General features: G+C 44.9%; 1 protein-coding gene across 6 annotated transcripts in view; it reads left to right on the forward strand.

The window, feature by feature from the left end:
- Window positions 1-17,567: 17,567 nt before the first annotated feature.
- Window positions 17,568-18,603, forward strand: part of CARMIL1 (capping protein regulator and myosin 1 linker 1) — a 194,121-nt gene continuing 193,085 nt past the window's right edge. For 2 of the 6 annotated variants that reach the window (XM_064658390.1, XM_064658379.1), the window contains exon 1: window positions 17,569-18,149. In XM_064658390.1, the coding sequence (XP_064514460.1) occupies window positions 18,110-18,149 (40 nt within the window). In that variant the 5' untranslated portion in view covers window positions 17,569-18,109. Of the gene's footprint in view, window positions 18,150-18,603 lie in introns of all 6 variants that reach the window. The other 4 variants (XM_064658373.1, XM_064658401.1, XM_064658411.1 and 1 more) reach the window with 4 other exon arrangements.

Raw genomic sequence — 18,603 nt, forward strand, 5'->3', positions numbered from 1 at the left:
AGTTGTGCACTCTGCACAGGCAAAACACACTGACCTTGAGTCAGGTAACACTTTCATTGCCAGCCTGTGGACTAGCCCACTGAACTTCTCAAGATTGGGAAGATGCTTTTTGCATTGTCTTCTTCACTATCCTTTTTTCCTGGGAAAAGCTTTCAGCCAATATCTGAAGAAGTTAGACATACCCTCTCTAGCATCTCTGCTCGAAATTCACCTTTCCCATGCTGATGTATAAATCATTCTCATCTGACATCACCTAAACACGATGAATGAGCAGGAATGTCTGGTTTTTCCCCTTTCCAGTCTTATTGTCTTGTCTTCCCAGCTCACATCAGTGGCTTTAACCTGCTTTGCCTAGCTGACACTTCTTGTCCACCACGTAGACACAGAGGACATGAGGTGAGGTCTAATTACCTTTGAATACTTTGTTAGTACAAAGACGAGAACACTGAGTTCCTGGGAGTTACAGCAATTTAAACCACAACAATAAATCACCACATAGGAGGAAATGCTGGGTCGGAGTGAGGAGTGTTTCAAGCTCATTAGACTTCCACTTTGTTGAGCTAAAAAGACTTTGACTCCTGTTTTTTGCTGACACAACAACTAAGAAACCAGAGATTTAAAGAGAATCTCAAAGTTTATAGGTAACATTTATGGCAGAAGTGAAAACAACATCCCAAAGAAGCCAGAACTCATCCTGTTCCCAGATAATGATGGCTCTCTCACACATTTCTTCTGCTCCTTTGGTCGAGGTCTGTCCTGGAAGAGTCTGACGAGGGGTTGGGGACCCAGGGCTAATAGTCTCAGCAAAGTCCACTGTGAGATCATACTACTACTACTCACCCAGCTCTTGCAAATGCTTTCATGGGGAAAACATCTTCCTCAAACTCTGGCAAAAGACTGGGAGTTAAGTCTCCCAGTGAGATGATCCTTAAGCTATCTTCTCCCTGAAGGGTAGTCTGGCTGGAGTAGAAAACCCCTATCTGGCCTATCTGGCCTAGACTCCTAGAGGAGTAAAGCCTCCAAAGGTGTTTTCTCTCTCTTAGAGACCAGAAGTTTAATCATTCTTAACCATATAAAAACATAAGCAAAAGAGCACAAGCCCATATTGATATTTCTTAGGCTCCTTAAAGAGCTAAATAAATGATGTTTAAAGAAAACTTTGCCTAATAGGGAACAGCTAGATGATTCAAAATGTAATAGGATTATTTTTTCTTTTGCTCTTTCTGGCCACAAGGTGTCAATCCTTACTCATGAGAAGAACTAGTGGCTGGTATATTGTTCTCAGGCAGAGCTGAAGCAAAGTTTACAGCTCCTCCAGGGGCAATCATAGTTAGGAAAAAAGAGAATGAAAAGACAGTAATGCAAAGGACAAGCATAAAGCTCAACTGCAAAGTCTTCTCCTTTCATCTTGTAAGGAGATCACGTACATGCCTTGTAGTATTAGATACACAGCTCTAGCTCTGCATAGCTAATGGATTAAATCAAAACTCAATTCCATTATTGTTTTTCTGCAATATTTCAGTTTTAATATGTTAAAAAGTGGCACTGTCCTCAACATGTGTCTATTTCATGAAGATGTGAAAAAGATCAGCAAAAAACAAGAAAGCTCTAGAGACACATCCAGAAACACTTAACACTTTGGAATAACAAGTGACAGAAGAAAAAAAAAGTGACAAAAGAGAAAAGGAAAAGCCAGGCTTTCAAAAAACTCAGCACCATTTACACATCTGATAAATAGCCAGATTTTTCAACAGGGCTTTAGTAATGAAGCACCTTCTTGCCAACTGATGCTGTATAAATAGCATTTTTGTCCTCAGAAATCCTAACAGGGCACTAATAGTCCAGCTGAAATATGATAAAAAACATTTTTCCCTTTTACCATAGCTACTGGACATTGAATTCCTGCTGGGTTTCCTTGGTAAACTTTATTTGCTCCAAGTGGCAGTTCTGCATTCAAGTACTGACACTGAGTACTAGCAGGAGAGAATAGCACTGATTTGCTGAAGAGGAAAAATATGAATTATATGGCACATGTAATTTAGTGGTATTCTGAACTGTCTCTTTCAGTGCTGCTGGTTTTTTTCCCCTGTGAGTAAAATCTTGTGTGAATATGCATGAATTTATACTCCATGGTGTCAGATTAGAAGGGAGGGAGGCATTTTGGTCTTTCTTTAGGGATTTCTTCCACAACTGGAAAAAGCTGTAAAGGGGAAAAAACTTCTTTCTGTCCGATCCACAGCAAAATAATCTCTTAGTGCATCCACGCTCTGAATATTGACTAAAGATGCTGTATTTCTACCTGGGTAGGTATCTCCTGATCTGTTAGTCCTTAGTGATTTTTATGCCTTTTAGCACCATTCTGAACACACACAATCCTCAGCTCTGCTGCCTTCATTGCAGTAGGTTCCCCCATGTGACTATAGCAGAGCCACCAGATCCAGCAAGCTGTCACTGATAGCGTCAGCTGATGGCCACATGGTCACACAGGCACAGCTAGAGTCTGGAGCTTGTCAGCATGACCCTCGATTAGTAGCGATGATGCTTAAGATGGAAGAAAGCCAGCTCAGCTGCTGGAGACTTGACTGAGTTGGCAGCTCAAGGAAACACTTTCCCTTTCAAATCAAGCCTATTTCATGGGGAAATCATTGTTGGACAGAAAACATTGCAAGCTCTGTGAAGGGTCTCTAGGGAGAAGCTGCACTTCACAAAGGAATTGCAAAAACTACGTGTATCTTCCAAGGGAATGAGAAGCAAATGATAATTTAATGCCCTTGGAAAAAAAGAAAGGAGGATCCTAAGTTGGATGAAGCAGGGGGTTGTTTCAGGAGATACTACTTTGTGTAAATGCTATAGGGAACTGAAAAGACTTCACTGAGCAGCTTCCATCCCCTGCCATATCCTTCTACCCCTATCTGGCCAGAGCATCCATGCTTGGAGGGGTGTGCATCTCCTGCTCCCTCACAGCTCAGCAGCTTTGGCACATACTGCACTCCGTGTGCAGGCATGTGTTGCACTAAGTACATTGGCAGGTATTGCACCTCCCCATACTAACTGCTGCTCATTGTGTGCTAGTGTCCAGGCTAGTCCCTCTCTCAGTGCAGCAAGGACTTCTGGCATATTTTCCCTGACACAGAGGCAAGAGTTTTATGGCTGAACATCCTTGTTTTGGAAATACAGCATCACAGGGGCCTAATTCCTTTGCTGAGAAAGGAAATGAGTCGATCGGGTGTGTGCAGCTGGGAAGAGTGAGGAGGAGTGAAATCTTTGTGTTTGTTGCAGTTTTTTCCCTCTTTTTGTTGAATCATGGCTAAAACAATAAATCAAACAATACAGGACAGCCATGGGACAAAATCTGAAGATCACTTTTAGGTGCAAAATGTAAATAAGGTCTGCCAAAGGTCTAATTGTATGTGTGTTCACCCTGAGATACTGACAACACACATTTTGCTGTTTATTAAAGAACATAAATTTTGGATGCTGTCTAATGTAAAACTGGAAATAGACACAGCTATTCCCAGGGTAGCAGCAATAAAATAAAGGAGCTCCTAGTTTCCTGGGAAATGTGCCTACAACACTGCCCTTGGAAAGCAGCAGTTAGCCTGGTTTGTGTCAGACTGTTCCTGCTCAGGAGGGGGAAGAAGTGCCCATACCCCTCCCCAGGAACCCCCCAACACTCCCTGAAGAGGCATGAAGCGATGATGACAATGGTGGCTGTTCTGTTTATAGCTGGAGTAGAAGAAAGCTGAATCTCCTCAACATTTTCAAGATATTGGTGGGGTTTTTTACTGTCATTCACCTCTCCCCCAAAAGTACGGGCTTCTCTTTTCCAAACCCTGTCCTTCAGGAGCTATCACTGCTGCAGACTTCAAGGAGTCCTGCTGGTTTCTCTATCAGGGCTCTGACAGTGCTGAGGTGAATGCTGAATTAGTTCTTCAACTTTTCACCCAAACCCACAGTTTTCCACCTCTGCTTCCTCCCAGCCCTATCTGCAAATATTGCAGTATGTCTATTGTACCGCACTTTGTACTCACACTTTGGGATATTTTTAACCAGGTTGCTTCTCTCTCTCATTCTCCTTATTTTGGTTTTGAGTTATTCCAAGTTTTGCCCTTCATATTTAAATGTGCTTCAATTAAAAGAGAGGTAAGAAAACCCAGGACCATATGTCTTCTTGCAGCATGAGGAATGGCACTGGCAGCTCCATGCGTCCTTGAACTAAACTGGTCAGCTGGGCTTGCTCCAGTGCCTGGGGACCTTGGCAGGGTCCCCTGCACAGCCTCTCACTCTCTACCGACTCTTCTATCTGCTGCCAGGCTTACTTAAGGTCCTATTTGTAATCTGCCTGTACACCCATCACAAACACAACTGTGTTCACTGAACAATTTAATGCCAGTTGTCTGACATAGATTTTCAGCTTCTCTTACACTGAATGTAAATGAGTGTGTGTAACACTGACCGAGGTTTCCTATTACAAAGCTACCTGGGGATAAGGGAACTTGTCTACCCAGATAAGTTCATCTGTACAGAAAACTGAATAAAGTCATGCCATGTATACAGAAGTAGTGCAGGTATATACCTTTTCCTATTGAGGCACACAATTATGTTGTAAGTTTTTACTGGTCACATGATGCTATATCAGGTCAGTGTGAACACCCTGTGGAAGATAGAGAGGTGACCTTCAATATTTGCATAAAGTTAGCTAGGTCTTGTCTCTGATAGGATTTTGTGTCGATTTGTCTGGTAATGTATAAAACCAGATCCTTTTTTCTTTCAAAAAGCCTACAGCAATATTTAGCTAAAGAACTATTTTAAAGCTAGTAAAACAATGCCAGGAGCCTCTGTGTGCATACTGAAACAAAGAGACTTTCTTAAGAGTATGTAAAAAAAAAAAGAAAGAAAGAAAGAAAGTAATCAACCAAGCAAGGCTGATGGTAGATCACGATCCTCTCTAGGCTGCCTGTGTCACTTCATATCTCACAGCAAACCCCCTCTTCCCTCTCTGCCATCTGAGGCAGTGGCCTAAGTATTTGACATCAGAGAGCAATGGAATTTTCCAAAGCACAAAATTTAATGGGTTGTTACAAAACAAAAATCGTTTTTGACCTCTTGCTGAAGAATGGGGAGCTGATGCTTTCTATCAGCAGAGAGCTGTTAATGTGTTGAAAAGATGACGCTGATTCCTTGATGGCAGCGCAAATGAATTAGAATGAGGGAAGGAAAATTGTCATCTTGTACTGAGCACCTCATAATTTTGCTGTCAGTTGAAGAGCTAAGATTACTGCCAGCAGCAGATAATACACAGTGAAAGGAACCAAAAGCATCAAGTTGCAAGGAAAATAAAAGATGAGCATGTGTGTAGTGAGGCAGTGAAGGAAGAAAGGGTAATAAAAACCTGTTCTGAACACTAAATTAACCACTTAGGTGCAGACTGAAGACTGCGAAATGGATCCTTTCTGTTGAAATGAAGATTCAAAAAATTAAAGATTAACTCATCCTTGGCACTGTTTTGTTTTACTGCACATAATCATAATAATATGATATATTTGTGCTTTGAGAAAGCTGTTACAGAAAATGATAGTCAAGGTTTGTTGACTGGGGAAAATGCTTCCAAAAATCTGTAATGAAATTCATGAGTAGATTTTGATTCCACTTGGGAAGTAACCATTTCATAATTGTTTTCAGAGATCATTTGAGCACTTGAACTTGATGAGAACTGTGTGCTCCTATGCTAAAAGCAAACTTCAGTCTGATTGTGAAATAAACTGTTCTTGTCATGCTAGTTTGTTATGTAAATTATCCAGAGGGGCAACAAAAATAATACCATTTGACCCATATCACTGACTGAATAGCGCAGTCTGCAAATCATGAATGTTACAGCCAGCCATACAGTTCCCAGTTTGCAATCTTTATGTCCTGTCTTAAATAATGCAGTCTTATTTCTGCTCCCCTAGCTGGGAGACATCTGTAATTGAGATCAAAATACTAGCTGGAGATTAGAAACTGCCAATAGTTATTCATAAACTTGTGCTTTGCAGATTGCTGATTATATTCTGAAGAAGTATGTGGGCAGTTCTTTCCTAATAATAGATACATTCAGTTAGTGTATGGTCTTTCCAATGGTGATTTAAAATTAGAGAAATGGCAGAGTGGTCTAAAGCATTCACAGCAAGTTAAAAGATCAGCTGTGATTTTTCTGGAGCAGCTGCTTTTTATGAGTGTGATCTCAATATCATGGTATACTAACTTGTTTTTCATGTAGACCTTGTCCCTGGATTACAGAACAGGCCTGCAAAGAGTTGGAGCAACCTGGTGTTGTGGCTTAACCCTGGTGGTCAGCTCAGCCCCACACAGCTGTTTACTCCCTCTCCCAGTGGGATGGGGGAGAGAATAGGAAGGGCAAAATGAGAAAACATCAGGGTTGAGATAAACACAGTTTAATAAGTAAAAAAAAAGGAAACAAACAAATGAACCCCACCAAAAAAAAAAAAAAAATTCCCAGAAAAAACACCCAAGAAAAACAACCAATGCAGAAAACAGCAATTGCTCTCCATGAGCCAACTAATGCCTGGCCAGTCCCCAAGCAATAGCAGCCCTAGCAAACTCCTACCCAGCTTTTATTGCTGATCATGACATTGTACTGTATGGGATGTCCCTTTCTTCATAGGGTTCAGATCTGCCCCATCTCTGTCCCCTCCAAACCTTCTGCCCACCCCCAGCCCACTCGCTGGTGCGTCAATGCGAGAAATGAAAGCAGCTGTGACGCTATGTAAGCACTGCTCAGCAACAGTTAACACATATCCATGTTATTATCAACACAATTTTCTTCAAAACCCCAAAACATAGCACTGTACAGGCTGCTACAAAGAAAGTTAATTCTGTCTCAGCCAAAACCAGTACACCCAGACAAGTTACTATGAAAAGTGGTAATAGGGTTAGCAAAAATGTCTTAGGTTGTTTTTGCTGATGGCGTGCCGTAGAGCTTCAAGGCAGGCTTTCCTTCTGCAACCTCCTCATATTTTGTGGCTTATCTCAGGAATTTTACAAGTGTTTTTCCTTCTACTGTTCTCAAAGTGTTCCTTTGGTGCTGCTGTCTTGAGGTCATTGCCTCTTCAGCAAAATGTCCACTGATTCCATTGCATTAGAGAAGTTCTCAGAGCCCCCTTCACCATGTAGGGGGAGAGAGACAGAGCATGCTTAGGCTTAGTGTACACTCCAGAAATAAACTGTGCCAGGAACACTATTCAGCCCCTGGAAAACAAGCATTGCTGCAAGCAAAGCTGCCCCTGGGTTTGAGCTTTCCAAATGCCAGCTAGCAACTTTCCATTACCGCATAGTGACTAAGATGATCCATGTACCCTTTTGAAGGCTAAGGGAGCTCATTAGCACAGATACAACATGCTCATCATTCTTATCATCCAGCAACACAGAATCAGAATGATTTGGGTTGGCAGGCACCCTAAAGATCATCTAGTTCAACCCCTCTGCAATGTACACGGATGCCAACCAGTAGACTAGGTTGCTCAAAGCCCCATCCACCTAGCCTTGAACAATTCCAGGGATGAGGAATCCATAACTTCTTTGGACAACCTGTCCCAGTGGCTCACTACCTCATCATAAAGAATTTCTTCCAAATATCTAATCTAAACCTACCCTCTGTCAGTTTAAAGCCACCCCTCTTGTCCTACTGCATGCCCACTACATGCCCTTATAAAAAGTCCCTTTCTGACCTTCCTGCAAGCCTCCTCTAGGTACTGGCATGCTGCTATAAGGTCTCCCTGGAGCCTTCTCTTCTTCAGGCTGAACAGCCCCAAATCTCTCAGCCTGTCTTCATAGGAGAGGTGCTCCAGCCCTCTGATCATCTTCATGGTCCTCCTCTGGACCATGTGGACTCCAGCAGGTCCCCATGCTTTCTATGCTGGGGGACACAGAGCTGGTCTCAGTACTCATCACTGGGCCATTCAATTTACTAATAGAAATACAGCCTTTCTCTTCTCACATGTGGTGTAGCCACGATCCTCCGGCTTTTTTAAAGCTACTGATGTGAAATTTACCTCTTTTTTGCTCATGAACAGAACACCTAACTGGGATGTGAAATGAGGCCCCTCAGTTGATGCTGGGCTTCCCTGTGGTACCCTGAGGGTCAGAGTGAATGGCAAGAACTGTTGCTTGCCCCTCTAGCAAACCAAAACCTCTCACCACATTTGGTTCAGTGGTGGCATTTGTCCTCAGATAAAGCCCTTTTAGGAATAAGAAATAGGGCTTGGAATTAATAGTCTAAAGACACTATTTTTCAGTAAGACTGAAATGGCTGTATGTGGAAGCAAAATTACTCAGAGGAACATATGCACGTACACATGCATGTACACTGATGAAAGGAGGTTTTGTGTGTTGGTAATAATCCTATTGCACAGGATTTTCTTTCTGATCTGAAGAATGATGATTTCAACATAAAAAGTAGCACTTTTTAGATAATTTACTCGAAAAAATTGGTGACATATATCTATCCAGAAAACCTGATGTGACCCCAGCTTTACTGTGTTAGTCAACCCTTATATTAATATCCTGTTATGGCGAAACCCGGAAATAGCAATCTCATTTTGCCAGTAAATTCCTATTACATTGTAATACCACATCTGATGCTGTTTTATATTATGAACATGCAGCTAGGACATTTATGCTGTTTGCTCACAATACATTCCCTGCTTACAAAATCTTCTATATTTTATTTGTAAAACTTTCATGTTATCCAGGGATGACAGGTGTTCCTTACTTTATTTCACAAAACATCTAGGACAATTCTGTACACTATGGAAATGGCAAGGAGATCCTATAGGAAGACCTCATCCTCGCATGGAGTTCTCCTGAAGCTAGAGATAACTGTGGATTTTGCAAGGTGAGTGCAAGCCTGAGTGCAAAAAAAAGTTAGTCCCCCAGAAGAGCACTGTACCAAGCCTAGCAATACTCCTGTCTGTGAAAAAGACCAGTACATTTTTAGTTTTGAACATCATCCTTCTAGAGTTCTGTAAATGGTTTACCAACAGAAGTGTGCACAGGTTCTCAGACTATTCTGTGAAAGCTCTTCCATGGGAAAAATCTTGCGCAGAGGGAGCAGAAGTACCATACAAAATATTCCTGCCACAGCTCACATCAAAGTTCAGGTCTTGTCTGTGAAAGAGGAGACTCTTGAATGTCCTAGCCGTATCCCAGACTTTTCCTAAAGGTGGCTGACATTCAAAAGGTTCATAGCTCAATGTAGCTAGAAAGCTTTTTTTGCATTTAAAATGCACATGTATTTGCTGCCATTCTTCTCTTTAGTCACTTATATCTTCAACTTTGTGTGGTCCCAAAGCAGTATAGTCCAAGAAGACTTGTCCAAGAAGTCTTGTCCTCCACACTTCTCGTCCTCTATTCCCTTTCTCTCTGGCTATCACAGTGTGAGCCGAAGAGTTATGTGTCTCACCATTTAGGCTTAGCATGCTCTCTTAAAGGTTCTTGTTGACTTACCATGTGGTCAATGACCTCTCCAGAATGTTCTGATTCCGAGAAAGCTTTTTGAGATTTAAAGAACATATTTTTTTGCAGCAGAGGTTGCTAGGTTGAATGAAAGGTATTGTTATTGATGGAAAGGCTGTTAGGAGTTTCTGCGGGGAAAGAAGTAAGAATAATTAGAATAGTAAAGGCTGAGAGAGAAGCTCAAACTTCTAAAAAGGAGAGAGAATCATGCTCAGTTTGAAATTTAGGTCAGAACTACTTCAGATTTATTTTTATACAGGTTCATTTCATCTGGCTCACTGGTAAAAAGATTTGTGTTCTCCTTCAGTTATCTCAGCCAGTACAAATAATGTCTGTGGAGCATGTTTATGGGGATTGTGGGGACTATTTAATCTCACAGGGCTGACAGAAACCCAATTAAGGAATGTTGATAGGTTAAATTGGAGTCAATGGCAAGAAAAAGAGGCTTGCTGAGGCACCTGACACAATGAAAGTCTCCAGTAGAGGAGAGATGAAATTTCACTTACCCGGAAAATGGTGTAGCTTGACTTAGTGACAGGTGTCCCGAGGAGCTGCAACACTCACATACCTATTTTAAATGTTTTACAATGTTACATTTCCATTCAGTGTACTGGTAAGTGGCTTCCATGTGTTGCTATTTGCTTGTAATGAACAGAGAAAAAAAGGACGCTAATACAGATTGTATATTTAGGAATCATGTGCTTTTGCCTCTAGTTCAACATCTGAAGTTATAAAAATTGTGTCTAACTAAATGTGTTGGGATATGCAGAGGATTATGCTTTCATGTGAGAGCTAAGCAGCAGAAGCAGATGAGCTTTTAAGCAACAATGACCCAGGTTTTATACAAACATGCCTGCTAAAAATGAATGAGGGAAGAGGAATAAGGAAATAGATGATAAAACAATCAGAGAATCTGAGATTCATTTAGGTTGAAAAAGACCTCCAAGATCATCAAGGGCAACTGTTAACCCCGCATTGCCAAGTCCACCAGTAAATCAATCTCCTAAGTGCCATAATAACACATCTTTTAAATAACTCCAGGTATGGTGACTCCACCACTTCTCTTAGCAGTCTGTTTCAATGCTTAACAACCCTTTTGGTGAAGAAATTTTTCCTAATATTCAGTCTAAACCTCACCTGGCACAACTTGAGGCTATTTCCTTTCATCCTGTTGCTTGCTACTTGGGAGAAGAGACTCACCCCTACTTTACCACAGCTTCCTTTCACATAGTTTTAGAGAGCAATAACATTCCCCCTGAACCTCCATTTCTCTGGCCTAAACAACCCCAGCTCCCTCAGCCACTTCTCATCCTATTTTTCTTGCAACCCCTTCCCCAGCTTTGTTGCTCTTCTGAGTACCTCAGTGCCTTTCTTGTCATGAGAGGCCCAAAACTGAACCCAAGATTTGAGGTGTGACCTCACCAGTCCTGCTGGCCACACTATTTCTGTTCCCTTCACCACAACTCTCCTGGCCATACAGTTTTTTACCCAGGAAACAGTGCCATCCCATGAGCAGCCAGTTTCTGCAATGCTTTGGGAAATGGTGTCAGAGGCTTTACTAAAGTTCAGGTAGATAACATCCACAGCCTTTCCCTCATCCACTGAGTTGGTCACTTTGTCATAGATGGAGATCAGTTGGATGAAGCAGGACCTGCCTTTCATAAACCCATGATGGCTGCACCTCATCCCCTGGTTGTCCTGCATGTGCCACGTGATGGAATTCAGGATGATCTGCTCCATGACCTTCTCCACCATCAAGGTCAGGCTGACTGACCTGTAGTTCCCTAGATCCTCCTTCTGGCCTTTCTTGTCAAAGGGCACCACATTTGCTAACCTCCAGTCAACTGGTACCTCTCTGCTTAGCCAGGAGTACTTGCAAATGATTGAAAATGGCTTGAGCACTTCTGACAGCTCCTTCGGTATCCTTAGGCGGATTCCATCTGGCCCCATAGACCTGAGTGCGTCTCAATGATGTAGCAGGTTGCTAACCATTTCCCCTTGGATTCTGGGGACTTCATTCTGCTCCCTGTCTCTGTTTTTCAGCTCAGGGGGCTAACACTCCCTAACATACAGGGCTACCCTACTGCCTCTCCTTCCTTGCCTATCCCTTCTGAAGAGTTTGTAGCCATCCATTGCAGCACTCTAGTTGCACAAGTCATCCCACCATGTTTCTGAGATGAAAATTTGTCACAGTTTTCCTGCTGTACTCTGTACTAGTTCCTCTAGTTTATTGCCTGTGCTGCAGGCATCAATGTAGATGCACTTCAGTCGGGCTATTGGTCTTGCCACCTTTTTGGAGGGAGAAGCCCTAATTCCTACCTGACCGTTCTCAGCCACTTCCATGGTTTCTAACACATCAATGACCCTTGCAGGGATCTCCATCCTCTGCCTCCACTGAGACAACAGATAAGGACCTCGCTACTGCACTGTCCCTCAAACACTGGTGTGCTGCCCCCAGGCTTATCTCCAGTGAGCCTGGTTTTATCCCTTTCCCCCTTCAAATAAAGCAGAGTAACCAGAATTATTCTGAATAGATTTTTTCTTATTAAGATTTTCATGAGGCATCAACTGCTTTTTGTAATTCTGTTAATACTACCATCAAAGTACGCCTTATCAAACATGTATCTTTGCTGTTGTATTTATATTCACCCTATTTAAAATGAAGACAAAATAAATTTTTGAGTGCAGGGTACTGAAATAATTATAAGAGCATACAGAGTAAAGGGTTTGAAAATACTCAGTCACAGATAACAACAGGAGACTACTTATAAGTGTGTCATTTCCTTTGCCAAAATAGCAACTGATTTAGGACACACATTTCTCCCTATCAATTTTGTCTCAACTGGTGAAATCCAAAGAAGGCATCCAATCATTCAGCAATATAAGGCATATTTATCACCATGCAATTAGCTAGCTGCTTGTTTTCTGCTCTTTTCCTAGCTAGTGTTTTGCGTCAAAAGATCCCTAAGTCCTGGAACACCTACAGGTTTCCGAACATATGTGATCAATGTGAGGGGCCTAAATAATATTTAATTTTATCACCACACATAGACAATGAACATAAAGATATGTATTGGGTAAAAATTGTAACAAACAAACAAAAACTGGAGAAAACCCAAAGTTGGAAGTGCTATAAATTATTTTTAGGCTAAGCAGAAATAAAGCTGGCATGGATGGGTAGATTTCATGAACTTCTAAGTTCAGACATAATTGGAAGTAAGTGTCTTAATTGCGCTTCATATACTTCCATAGAGTGGCAGATTAGCTCTTGGTCTTTCAAATGCCCATAATAATTGCAGTGATTGAAAAGAAACATTTCCTTAAATGACAGCGCTCTTGGAAACACCTGACTGGCTCATACTGTGATACATGAGACAGTGTGGCCCTGCTCTGTCTGTCTTCAACCAGGACAGTAAACAGTATCTATGAGGTTGCACAGGCAGAGCTGGAAAAGCATTCACTCTGTTGAATTTGTTCTTAGAAATGCAGCTGGCAAGGCTGGGTCATTTACAACTAGAGCTGTCTTTTATGAGGCGTTCTGTCTATTATGAATTGTCCCAAGCTTTTGCTCCAGGCTTCAAGGCAGCTTTGCAAATCAGATTGGATCACCTGGTTCCTCCCACCACGATGCTGCTCTGCAGCAGGACAACTCCAAAGTGTGACTTGAATGTTAGTCTGACACCTGCTGTTGGCACCTGAAATCTTTCCACTGGCTTCTGCAGGATCATGCAACTGATCATGTCATAATGTTAATGACATCATACTGCTGCTTCTTAGGAAAAAAGATTGAGGTTCTTCAATGCTAAAGCCATAATCCAAGGTCCAGAGAAATTGGCAGGGAGGACATGCAGCAGCTGAGACTATAAATACCCCTACCTTATGATAGTGTATGTGGCTTGGCAATGACTCATATTGACACCTGTCTTATCTGCAGGAGAAGATGGGATTTAGGCTGAGAAGAAGGACAAGGGCAGCAGACAGGCTGGGAAATAGGAATATGTTTGGGTATGACTGTATGTCAATACAGGGTGTGAGGTGCCATGATAATATAGACCTGCAAGAGGTGGAGTCAGAAAAACCCCAGAAGTTTTTTTATGCAATTAATGGCTAATCTGATGCATAAAGGCTGTAGTTTTGAAGACATTTTCCCTCCACATTCCTTTTTGTGTCAAATGTCTCGCTGATCAATGTCTTCTGAAGCTCCTAGTTCCTCCCTGCTCTGTTACTGTAGGTTAAATATAAGCTGTGGGCGTTGCAACATTCCCTGCAGCCATCTAACTCATACATGATCCAGCCCACTACTCTCATCAGCATTTCTATCATGCCAGAAACTACAACAACTTGAGCAGCCTTTAGAGAAAAAGTATTTCCAATAAAACCACACAGATCCTATTCCTTTGGCAGGGAAATCAGTTATGCTTTCAATACTTTTAAAATGACTTCATAGATTTCTGCTCTGTCAGAAGATAATGTAGCCTCTTTCCATTCTCCATGTGCCTGATGCATGTGTGATACATGATTTTGAACTGCTACTGCACTACTACAGCTCCTAAAAGAAGATTGTAGTGAGGTGAGAGCTGGTCTCTTCTGCCATGCCTACAGTGAGAGGACTAGAGGAAATGGCCTTAAGCTGAGACAGGGGAGATTCAGATTAGATATTAAAAAAAATTTCACTGTTAGGGTGGTTAGGCACTGAAATAGGTTGCCCAGGGATGTGGTAGAGTCACCATTCCTGAAGGTGTTTAAGTGGCATCTAGATCTGGCACTGAGTGATATGGTTTAGTGGTTCAGGGGTTTCAGTGGCAGTACTGGGTTGCCAGTTGGACTTGGTGATCTTAAAGGTCTCTTCCAAGCTTGAGGATTCTATGATCCTACTGAAGCCCATACCTAGCTAAGGCACCTAAGTTGTGATCATGTGCACCAGTGTCAGTAATGGGAGTTTAGGAGGCCCTGCAAACATAGCCAGGACTGCTTAGGAGCAACTCAGGGTATGAACTGCACCTGAGCATTAGGGGAATGCCACTGAGATCAGGCAGGAAACCAAGCTGCATCTGCTCCTATTGTCACAGTTCAAATTGGGCACCCCTGTTCTCTTCAGCTGTGCCAATGTGCCTCTTGGTGGCAGAGGATGAGGAGGGATAAGAGACAATTAAAATTCAGTTACTGAAATTACAAAAATCCCCTTTCTGTCCCCCTTCACTCATTCAGGTTACAAGACAGTAAAACCATTTCTCAAACTGGTGCAACACGGAAAGTGGTAAACAGCTGCAAGCAGGTATGGATGACTTGCAGTAGGGGACCGAACTTCTTCAAGCATCCTTGCCACTGGGGAAGATGTCTCTGACAACTGCATTTCTGCTGAACTAACTAGTGGAGAGTAAGGGTCAACAGGAAAGGATGAAAATTACACCTCCTTACAAAGCCAGCAAACTGTCCAGGGTGCGGCTTTGCCTGTAAATTGCGGAGAAGAGTCTCTGCTTGGAGGCTCCAGGAATTGACTGTCTGGGATCTCTGCGATGGCGGTCCAGTTCTCTATGTGCTGGGAGGTGGACCCTTGGGATTGGAAACATCCTTCTTTTCACAGACCAGACTGATATTGTGATAGTGTCACAATATCAGATAGATAGATACCTAGCCATCAGTGTAGCTGGAGGAGCAGGAAGCAGCAGCCTGCCTGGGCAATTGTGTTCTACCTTCTGTCTAGGGAACAAGGAATGTGAAACAATGTGTTTTTCTGATTGAACCTGGCCTTGGGAGCACTAATCCACCTGAGTTTAGTTTGCACCTCCCCTTATCTCGAACCCTGTCCAGTCTCCTACGTGCCAAAGCAGGAATTATACAGTAGCATTGGCAGTCCTACTTTATTAGCCTGTAGTGCTGGTAATTAAAAAACAGAAACAAAAACAAAAAGGCCCTGCCTGTTGCTATCATTCACTCTTTTTTTTTAACACAACCTGGCCTTACCATGCTGGTCAGCTCATGGTAGGAAGCTGGGATGGAGGAAGTGCTAGCAGTATTCCAGCAGAGTGCTACAGGCAGGAAGGAGCTCATCATTTTTGCAGCTGATGCCTGCTGAGAGGCCTGCAGTTGTCTGGCAGCAGCCAAGGATGCAAGGTCCATGCTTCAAATATTGTGTCAGACAGAAACAAGGCAGTGGTGTAGTGCAGCACCACTGTCATGCTTCATGTATAAGAGGTCATAGAACCAAAAATATACATTTTTTTTTCAGAGCAGGTGAATAGTGATGTAAGAGAAGTTATCTTTCTGGAAGTTTTAGCTGAAGACAGGGCATTAGACTCAGTATGGAAGTAACTACGTGAAATTACATGGCCTTTCTTACACAAACTTTGTGATCTGACTTTTCTCTCCCGGGTATGAGAAAAGATGTGAACTTCTCAACTTTGTTACTCTTTTTTTTTCCCCTTACAAAAGATGCCCATGTTCCTTACTTATGGCGTAAGTAAGCTTGTGTGTATCCAGTGAGGAAGAAACACAGTTTTCTGCTGAGGTGAGAGGAAAGGCTGACAGAAAGGAAAGGAAGAGGTCAGCAGCTATTCCATGTCCATCAGAAAAGGGTGCAGATATAGTAAGGAAAAGAGCAGTGGATCATCAATGGAAAAGGAATAGAGTGCCTTTCATTTATATATATGCATTCATATCCAGGCAAGTTTTGATTGACATCGCTATATATTAAAATAGCATAGCTTACTAGATTCTTTTACTAATATATTCACTCTTTGTTTATTTTCTTTAAAGAATGTCCTTATTTGCTACACGTAAACAGCAAACTTACAGAAAGGAATTTGTAGCCATCTCGGTAGTAATTGTATCTGTGTTGGTAAAATCATCTCTGATATTATTTAGGGATCTGGTTGGTGCCATGAGGAAACATAATACATTTATTTGACATGTGACACCAGTTTCAAAGTAGTCATGTTTCTTCTGAAGACCATAATATGTCCGTGAGACACAGAGTGCAGCAGTATGGTACTGTACCAGCAAAATAACTCTTACTGGATTCACATTGTTGCTCTCACTGAATGCATTTTAGAGTTCTTAATTAGACGTAAATGACTTTGATCTGCCAGATCCGTCACTCACTTGTAGAGTGCTTGAAATACGAGGTTTATGCAGTAATCCACGCCTTTAGGATGGAGGGCGACCAATCACAGTCCTGCTGCAGTGAAAATGATCCTTTCACTGAAACCAGGCATCGCTACCAGAAGCAAGCCGAAGGATTTCCAAGGCTGTCGAGCCTCCTCCTCTGCTCTCATCCAATAAGCATCTTTCTGTGCTGATATTTATGGGTGCAATTAGGCAGCTTGCGTGCTGTGTTTCTATAATGTGGCTGTTAATGCGTGACAAAAATTCTCAATGGCAAAGTGCAACAAGCAAAATGCTGCAATTCGTGGAATTTAATTTGGTCCTGAGAAAGAGGCATGTTCAGTTCCCCTTCACACCTTAGCACAGGCTCAGTGACACTGAGGCTCCCTGCACAAGGAGTTTGCTAAGCTGTATCTAGCCATGGCGTTATCTCACAACAGGTGCCGAGGCAGCCGCCGTCCCTATGGAGATAAGGTGGGGGAGCGAGGGAGAGACAGACGAGTTCTGGACCAAAGGTTACCTTCTTCCAGGGCTCGAACTGATTCAACCTTTCCGGAAAGAAATTGGGCAACCTCTTTCCCAGGCGGCGAGGACTGACCTTGCGACGACAACCGCCCCCTTGACACCATACACGTGTTTTAATGAACCCAGAGGAGAATTCCCGCGGGGCAAAGCCTGAAAGTGCAGTTGCGGGAAGCAGGCAGAGTCTGTTTGGGGAGGGCCGGTGGAGCTGCTGCCTCAGGTGGTACCTCGGTGGCGGCAGCGGGGGGCCGGGTCGGTGTACCGGCGGCGCCCACGGTCGCCGGCAGATGGCCCCCGCCGCAGCGCCGAGTGGGGGAAACGGGCGAAGGAGGGGCTGGCGTCGCCGCGCTGAATCTCCCAGCCCGCTGCCCTCCTCCTCCTCCACCTCCTCCTCCTCCCTCGCCGCGATGGCTTCCTAAGGGCGATGCTCCGGGCCGCCGCCGCCACCGCCTCCCGCTCTGTCGCCGGGTGCTCGGTGGGCGCGGGCGGCTCCCGGCGCCTCCCGCGCGGTTCGGGGGCCGGGCCGGGGCGAGGGCGCCAGCCCTCCCGGGGCGGGGGCAGCCGCCACCGCCTCCCGCCGGTGCCGGGCGGGGGGAGCCGGGTGGCGCGCAGGAGAGAAGGAGGGAGCCGGCGCGGGGGCCGCCGTGAGGTTGGAGCGCCGCGCTTGACCGGCCGTCTGTGGGCGATCCATCCCTCCCTGGGAATGCCCCTCCTGGCCGCGCGGGCAGCCAGGGGCGGCATGTAGCGCGGGGGGAACGGGCTCCGCGGGGGGCGGGAGAAGCCCCTTCCCTCCGCCCGCGCTCGCACGCCGCACACACACACTCACACACACACACACACCGCAGCGAGGCGCACGGCCGGCCCTCCTTCCTCCCCCGCCCGCTGAGTGCATGCCCGCCGCGCCCGGCGCAGGGACGGCGCGCCGCTGAAGCAGCCCCGCCACCGGGCACCCCCGGGCAGCGCCGCCGCCATGGCCGAGGAGAGCTCCGACGTCCCCAAAGAGTTGATCGGTAAGGGACAGGGCATGGCGGCGGGAATGGGGGCTGGGGGGTCCCGGGGGAAGGTGCTGCGGGGGCAAGTTTGGAGGCCGCCGTGCGCGCCCGCGGGATGCAGCGCTGCCGGAGAGGGGCTGGGGGAACCCGGGGGTGGGTCTGTGGAGCCGCAGGGAGCGCCGCGGGTGCTGGCCGGGGGAGCCGAGGGAGGGCTGGAGGGACTCCGAGGAGCCGGGGGGGGCAGCGAGGCCGAGCTGTTGCGTGCGGGGAATGGGCGGGCGGGGGCTGCGGGGCTGCAGCGGGAAGCGAGGAGGCGGCCGCGGGCAGGGGCTGCGCCCGCCGAACCGCGTCCGGACACAGCGTGTACCCCCACTCCGGAGGGGTCTGTCGCGGCGGTGCCGGCAGGATGCGGGCGAAGCTGCCCCGTCCCCCCGCGCCTTCTGCACCGCCGCCCGGCCGGGGCACGTCCTCG

This window comes from Pseudopipra pipra, chromosome 1 (genome assembly GCF_036250125.1).
Source record: "Pseudopipra pipra isolate bDixPip1 chromosome 1, bDixPip1.hap1, whole genome shotgun sequence".
Taxonomy (NCBI): Eukaryota; Metazoa; Chordata; class Aves; order Passeriformes; family Pipridae; genus Pseudopipra; species Pseudopipra pipra.